At 40.0% G+C, this 8467-nt stretch overlaps 1 protein-coding gene across 1 annotated transcript in view; it reads right to left on the bottom strand.

Moving 5' to 3' along the window:
- Positions 1-8120: 8120 nt before the first annotated feature.
- Positions 8121-8467, bottom strand: part of cables2b (Cdk5 and Abl enzyme substrate 2b) — a 35202-nt gene continuing 34855 nt past the window's right edge. The window contains exon 7 of the mRNA XM_020615048.1: positions 8121-8168. Coding sequence (XP_020470704.1) covers positions 8136-8168 — 33 coding nt within the window. The 3' untranslated portion in view covers positions 8121-8135. The remainder of the gene's footprint in view (positions 8169-8467) is intronic.

Here is an 8467-nt window from a genome sequence, read left to right as displayed (position 1 = left end):
AACACTTTACATGCTAACATAAGTCAGAAAGAAGAACACCACATCTGAATCTAATCTGACTCCTTTGGCTGCCTTTAACCTTCATCATGTCAAAAAGCCAAACTGATGTTAGCACCTGGTTGTTGCTCTTCCTTTGTCCCACTCTCTCTCTGTGTGAAACAACATGACCTCTTCACTTTGGCAGCCACTGTTTCAGACTTTTACCTGTGAGAGCTCCTCCATGGCTGTTTGAAATGGCTGCTAGCAGTTTGAAAAGCACTTCTCATTACTTTGGCTAAGTGGAGCTAATTTATGGATTGTACTTTTACAACACAGGGTAGAGAAGCTGGAGTAAAAACAGAAGGGCTGTAGGCAGCGGAGTGTCATGGAGGAAGGTAGTACTGTATATTATCTTGTCCTATTTTCACCTGATTTAACAGATGATGTTTACCTTCTTAATGTGCATTTAACTTTGGTGATGAATCACAATTTGTTCACATTCAGTGCATCATAATACTTTTTATTCACTTCCTTCTTTATCTGTAGATCCTAGTGGTCATAGCTGGAAAAATTCTGAATAAAGTGTTAAGTCAGGTCAGAAAGCCTGAATAAATCCACTATCGGCATGGTTTGACTCCAGGTAACCTCAGTGGGATAAAAAATGTTTTTGTTATTTTGAGTGACTTATCTTAAATGTGAGCTAATATTAATGGTTCCTGGTGAAAAACCCGAGACAGTTTTTAGTGCAAATAGCTGGGAACAATGTAAATATAAATAAAGATTTATTTCCTGATCATTTGTTACAAAAAGGGTCAATATGTCTCTTATTAACTATTAATTGAACATTTATTCCATATTCAAACATTTATTTGCACTCCCCAGGACTTGCTGTCCAAACCAAACTACACACAAGCAGCATCTGGTCAAGAGAAAGAAACTAAGTTTGGTAAAATAAACACAACAGAAGCAGTTAATTACATATTTTTAATTAAAATAAACTTGAAATAAACATTGGCAGTTTAAACTATATATGGTCTTTACCTTTTAAAAATATTTCTCTGAATATTTTCATCAATATCTCCCCATGTTTTGTGTTGAAGTGCAAGTAACTCCACTATAAACAGCAGCTGCTCTGACACTGTAGCCAATACAAGACACATATCAACTGCTATTGTCACAAATGAGCCAGACTTAACACATTTAGACCAATTGTGTTGTGAGCTATAGTGGCAACAACAGCTGAACCCAAAACCACATTTAATGTTAACATAGATTTATGCCTGATGCCTTGACTGCAACAGTTGTTCACGTTGTTAAAAAAATATAACAAACAATACAAGCATGTAATTAACTTGGTATTAATTTAAATGTAAAAACAATAGTTATAAATGGAAGACAAACACTTGGTAAATATTTCCCTTTACAGCCTTACAGTGCTCAAATAAGAATAAAATAATTATCACTCAATACAACACAAACTAAAGACGTGAACTTTTTTAAAGGAGTGTCAGGTAAACAAAAACAAAAAGAAACAGTGGCACATTACAGGTAAACACACTGAGGAGGAGGATGAAGCTGACAGAAGAAATGCTGCATAGAGTCGATGCCACAAATCTCTAATGTAGAGAAAACGGCTTTAGAAGATTGTGTTGTGCTGTTTGTGCTCTCCAGTCAAGCTATTTTTGTTACCACGTGGGTGCTCGAGGTGCTTCTTTTATCAACAGTGCAGCTGTAAATGCTGCTTATTGCCAACATATACCTCCTCCTTTCAGGGATTTCACTAAGGTAGCAGGTTAAATCCAGGACTCTGCTCTGCAGCGTCTCAGTGCAAACTGCGGAGCATGGATTCTTTGTGTGCTGAGCATGTGCTGTGTGAAAGGCCCACGGGTGCACACATTCCTTTGTTAAAAACCACACATGACGACTCAACAGGCAACTTGTTCAAACCAAACTGAGACCCAAACATCCAGCTTTGAAGGTCCACACCAGTGGTTTTGCAAGTTAAAGCTCTTTGATTACAAATTATACAGCTGGTCAGTTTTCAGTGAGTGTTGTGACATTTCCATGTTTGTGAATGTGTCTTAACCTTTCTGGCAGCAGTGAGCCTGTTACTAATAACATGAACAGCGGCTTTGTTCTACTGAAACAAACGACACACACGGACACAATTGGCCCAGTCCAAGAATTTCTTAATACATTATATTTGAAAATAACCAAAGCTGAACCGGACTTGAGCAGAGAGCTTTACGCAATAAAACCTGAACCTGAGACCTGATACTTGTGTCAGGATAACTCGGGTTGTGCTCATTGCTCCTCCAACAGCAATGAGGAGCAATTGCTTGGGCTCCAGTATTCAAATGCACATGAATCCTGACTCTGAAACACAACAAAGTGTCTTAAACGCACAAGAGAAAATAACAGCAGAGGAAGAACATTGACGTGAACATTCAGATGAAGAATCATGTGTGAAATCATTTTCAACTTGTCTACAGGTTTACAACTTCAGCTCTAATACATGATTCTTCATCTGGAGGATTACTCACAATACATACATCTCAGTGACTCGGTCAGTTTTCAGTATATAATAATACAATAAGATGTTTCACATCTAGAAAAAAGGTCTGTTTGGTAGTCCTGGTGCTCCTTCACTGTGCAGGCTGAACGAGGAAGCCTGTAGCCACAGTGAGTTCCTTCTATTAAACATTAATGTCTTAAACACGGAGTTACTTCTCGTTTCAGTGTTGGCTCTGGCCTGTCCCAAATGATAAGTCAGTCAGTACAGGCCCGTTGTACCGTATGTGGGCTGATGTGATGATATGTTGGTGGTTCACCTGCCCAGGTTTTGCATCTATACTGATGCAGCTCATCTCTGCAGCAGAATGACAGAATTAAAATGAAATGTGTCAACCAGAGCTACAACCTAACCATTATCACTGGCAGACAGAACCGGAGTAGCTCTCCTCTTCCTGACCAACCACAGCTCCTCCAGTGGAGCTCCTGACTGCAGCAGACTGTAGCTCAGTGTCAATGTAAAACAGAAGCCCAGTGAACCTTCTCTCGATAAATTAAAGCACGATGAGAGCAGACAGACGGAGCAGTGAAGTGAGTGAGTGGGAGTTTAAATGTCCTCAAAACAAGAACGGAGAAGCCTTGAAACCCGAGTTGAGCTCAGAGTTCAGAAACAGACGGCTGGAATTTCAGAGACTACACAAAGAAAAGTGCTGACTTCATGAAATGAATGAGTCCAAATGTGAAAATGACAAGTGAAACAAAACAGGTATGAAATTATTCTCATCACAGTGTTGGAACAATCTCCCCTCATGGGCTGAAGCTCCACAAGAAGAAGACAGTTTAACACCTTAAACGACTACAGCTGCTGCAAACATGGTGAGTAGTTTAAGATGCGTTTACAGTAAGTGCATTAAAATGATTGTCGAATGTACACAACTCCTTTTGTGTTTAGTGGCCGTCAGTACATTTGTTATTTCACTCACATCACTGTCTCAGATACCACGGTGCTACTGAGGCAGTGAACTTGCACAGCCAGGTCTCAGTTTTGTTTTTTTTGGTATGTGAATTAACTGCAACCAATCAAATGCAAAGGTAACACACCAGATTTCATGATTTCCTGCAAATTTGACCTAAATCTGTCATGTAGCATTTTTCCCCACAGCAGAAGTATCTCCATGTAGTTGCAACTTGCTTCAGTCATGATCAGTTTGCTTTTTCAGGTGTCCACGTGAACACTGAAACAGGCTGTGCTTGCTGTAGTCATTTCTCCTGTTCATACTGGATGTTCAGTTTGTTTCTAATGCTCTCAGTGTTTAAGTGATGGGGGACAAAACCACAGTCCTGGTTTTGTGCAAAAAAGCATTTTGAAGTTTGGATGAAGGCTAACATGAGGCTTCAGACACTTCCAATTAGTCTTTTATGTATAAAAGTCATTTCGTTACAACAAACAGTCCATCTATCTGTCATTACCTGGAGCCAAAAGCTAGCTGACATTGGGCGAGAGGCGGGGTACACCCTGGACGGGTCGCCAGTCTATTACAGGACTAACAACCACACTTAGATTTAGAGTCACCAATCAACCTGGGCTGCATGTCTGACATTCAAATATCTGAATATGTGGATGGGTGGACTCCTTAGAAAGCTGCATTTAGAAGCTTATGAGTATTAGACAGGTATAGGAGAGAAAATCAGGCTAAAAACAAAGTGAGACATGATTCTGAGGGGCTACTGTACCCTTTATCACAGTGTATCTTCACTAAGGTGTTTGAAGAAGGAAGGAAAGAAAGCAGCATTGTGCCACAGAGTCAGGCATTATTAGGCCTGCTGTTGTACTGCCGTCACAGTGTGGTTGAACTTTGGTGTCTGCGTTGTGAGCAGAGCGGAGGAGGACTCTGAGCCTGGCACCGTGAGGACCCGACTGTAACAGTGTGGAGCTGGAAGGTGCTGAGGGATCAGTGCGCTGCAGTGTCGCTGATCCATGTACAGCTACAACTGCTGCTGCTGCACTAGCCGTCTGTAATGTGGCATGACTTTACTCTCAGGGAGGTAGAGCGCCATCTCCAGGGCGACCAGGATGGTGAACTCAAACGATATCAGCTCCCTCCTGCTGATCCTGAAACGCTCCTCCAGCTTCTACAGATGCAGATCAGAGAATGAGTAACAACCAGAAGTAGATTGTTTGTTTACTTGTCTATACCTTTATATAACTGTCCATTTATTTATTTTTTTGGCCTGTAAAATGATGAATTTTGTACCTTTTGATGCTAAAATGCAGCGGTGAGATACGCCACCTCCTGAAGGTGGATATAAGGTGCATTTACAACTGCCAACTGTAAATATGATGCTGGTTTGCTTAGCTTTATAATGTCAGTGAAAATTCTCACTACTTCTGGTTGGTTCCAGCAGGAAAACAGACCAAACTAACGTTTTTGGTATTTACATTTAAATTAGTGCACAAATCAGACCAAAAACCAGCAGTAAACATGTCGTCTTATCTTAGCAAATATTAAGTTTGAATTTACCATTCTTTGCACCCTGGAGGCCACTGTACTTAATAAAGTTTTACCCAAATCAACACTGAGATGACTGTGTCAAAAGTATTTATTATTGTTAAGTTAACATTTAGTCAAACGTGAGGATTTTTAAACATTTTGTTTTGTTTTATTTTGACGGGGCTTGTTTCAAAGTATGTTCAATGTGGTATTTGTAGACATTATTTAAGATCTGGTCATCGGAAATTAAAATCATTTTTAATATTTTACAGCAAACAATCATTAATTAATGAAACAGAAAAAAAACACCAAATCATCTGTGAAGCTAGAAACAACATAGTTTTGCTATTTTTTGCTTGTTTCTTAGTCAGACAGCCATTGTTAATCATTAATTAATCAGCTCATCATTGTTAATAAGAATTGCTTAAATGAGGTTATGAAAGAGAATCTGTGGAAAGAACTGAAAACTGCTGTTCACAAATGCTCTCCATCCAACCTCACTGAGCTCGAGCTGTTTTGCAAGGAGGCATGGGCAAAAATTTCAGTCTCTCGATGTGCAAAACTGATAGAGACATACCCCAAGCGATTTACAGCTGTAATCGCAGCAAAAGGTGGCGCTACAACGTATTAACTTAAGGGGGTTGAATAATTTTGCACGCCCAATTTTTCAGTTTTTTATTTGTTAAAAAAGTTTGAAATATCCAATAAATTTCGTTCCACTTCATGATTGTGTCCCACTTGTTGTTGATTCTTCACAAAAAATTACAGTTTTATATCTTTATGTTTGAAGCCTGAAATGTGGCAAAAGGTCGCAAAGTTCAAGCGGGCCGAATACTTTCGCAAGGCACTGTACAGTCCCAGCAGGTAGCATGCAACCGAAAATAATATCATGGGTCATTAATTAGTTCCTTAACCAGCAACACATCACATGTGGCAGACACACTGGCCTCAAGCAGTCAAAGCAAAGAGGTACTGTGCTCTGGGGAAAACCAGCATTAATGAGCTGATCAATTCACTGCCGTGGGGGGCTTCACTGGCCGGCTGCATGTAGGTTAGACCCGGTCAGGTAGAACAGTAAGTCCCTGTACAAGAACATTCCTGGACATGCAGTAACCTCAGCATGTTATGGGCTTTTCAATTACACCTTAGTACTTTGTGTGTTTGTCCAGTTGGATATAGGAAGATTTGTGTTGATGTCTCCAACCTGAAGTTACATCTGACCAAAGCAAATGTGTACTTTGTCTTAACAGACCACAATGAGTAAAGAGAAAGATTTAGTGTTCACTTAAAATATTAAGTCTTTTCACCATTAACAGTTTTTTTTTCTGCCTTCTCAGTGGTACAAGCTGGATGAGCTCTTTGAACAGGAGCGTAATGTCAGGATTGCTATTGTAACATAGTTGAAATGATTATTTTGGTTAAATCCTGCTAAATAGAGCAACAGTGCCACCTACTCCTGGAATGTCGTACCTGCATTCAATAAGATACGCAAGGGTTTGCGGGTAATCTTCCACAGTATGGAGGATCCCTATTAGAAGGTACGTATTCGAGGTGTACCATGGATAAAAGACATTTAAATTGATTATAAAGCGCACAGAACCATACAAATAATGTGGGGATGGCCAGTGATTGTTTTATGTCACTCAGCGGCTGCATTGGTTAAGCTCAGTTTGGCTGGACGGCCAGCTCTAGGAAAGGGTCTGGTCGTCTTAAACGTCTTCCATTTAAGGATTATGGAGGCGACTGTGCTCTTAGGAACCTTAAGTGCAGCAGAAATTTTTTTTTGTAACCTTGGCCAGATCTGTGCCTTGCCACAATTCTGTCTCTGAGCTCTTCAGGCAGTTCCTTTGACCTCATGATTCTCATTTGCTCTGACATGCACTGTGAGCTGTAGGGTCTTATGTAGACAGGTGTGTGGCTTTCCTAATCACATCCAATCAGTATAATCAAACACAGTTGGACTCAAATGAAGGTGTAGAACCATCTCAGGGATGATCAGATGAAATGGACAGAGCCTAAGTTAAATATATGAGTGTCACAGCAAAGGGTCTGAATACTTATGACCATGTGATATTTCAGTTTTTCTTTTTTAATAAATCTGCAAAAATGTCAAACATTCTGTGTTTTTCTGTCAATATGGGGTGCTGTGTGTACATTAATGAGGAAAAAAATGAACTTAAATGATTTTAGCATATGGCTGCAATATAACAAAGAGTGAAAAATTTAAGGGGGTCTGAATACTTTCCGTACCCACTGTATATTCAGAGAGTGAGAGAGATGGAGAAAAGTTTGGTTTAAATGTGCAGATTTTTTAGCCTCAGTTCTGCTCCTTATTGCTCCATTTCTCATTGTACTGTGAGAGCAGAGGGACTAAAATCTGAATTTTATCAGTGTGTATAAGAAAATTAGATTCCCTGATGTTTCACTTGAGTTTAAAGCTCCTGTAATTTGAGCCTGGCTGAAGTTAGTCCGTTTAGTAAAGTACTACAGTTCATTATATATTGTAACAGGAGATGCACATGCATTGCGGCCAGCAGAGGCCTCTGTGTGTACAGTTGCCATGTTCTCCCCATGCCTGCATGGTTTTCGTCCCATAGTCCAAACATGCAGCTTAAGTTGGCTGGTGACTCAAAACTGCCTGGAGGTGTGTTTGTTTGTCGGTGTGCCCCGCCTTTCACCCTGTGTCAGCTGGGAATGGCACCAGCTCCAGCCCCCTACAATCCTTTCAAAACCTCACTTAAAAGTATTGGTCAGTAGTGAGTGAGAGTTTGGCTTATGCATACAGTGAGGCTGCGTGTGTCTGGGATGGAAATGCTGACACTGCTGTTCTAAGGGTGTTTTGTAGTTTAGGTCAGAGAGTTAACATTTATAGTAAGTGGTGAGATCACACTGTGTAATTCTAACACACACACACACACACCTGGTGACTTTCCCTAACCTTAACCACGTCTTGGCTAAGCCTAAACCTTCCCTTAATCCTAAACCAAGCTGTCACTCTAATTTATAAGGTTGAGTCCCCACAATGTGAGTAATACCAGATGCACATACACAGACGCTCACAGCAAGATGAGGGACGAGGCACCCACCTCAGCAGTAATGATGCATTGCTCTGATGCATTAAATGGCAATGACGGAGCATGAGTGTGTGTGCGTCTATATCATCTCACTGGAGGGAAAAACTGCTACCTAAAGGATAATTAAGTTTATGTTTGCAGTGATTAATTAGCTATCAGAGATCTACAATCTACAAATCCTCCTGTTTAATTTGATGTTGGAAATTAAAATAATGGTATAATTAAATCCTATCTTGCTGTTAATCCCACAACAGTGAAGGTGAAATGTTTAGACAGAAAAAGCTTTTAGGATGAACTGTATAAAGATCATTTTTAATCCCTGCAAAAAGAGAGAACACTACCACAAATCATCTGAAATTGGCTCAATGGTGAATGACCTCTAAATATAAACAACATTTGCACAAAAAGATA

Source organism: Monopterus albus, unplaced genomic scaffold (assembly GCF_001952655.1).
Source record: "Monopterus albus unplaced genomic scaffold, M_albus_1.0 scaffold157.1, whole genome shotgun sequence".
Lineage (NCBI taxonomy): Eukaryota > Metazoa > Chordata > Actinopteri > Synbranchiformes > Synbranchidae > Monopterus > Monopterus albus.
Note: the sequence above shows the minus strand (reverse complement) of the source record. Positions and strands in the feature narration are given on the sequence as shown.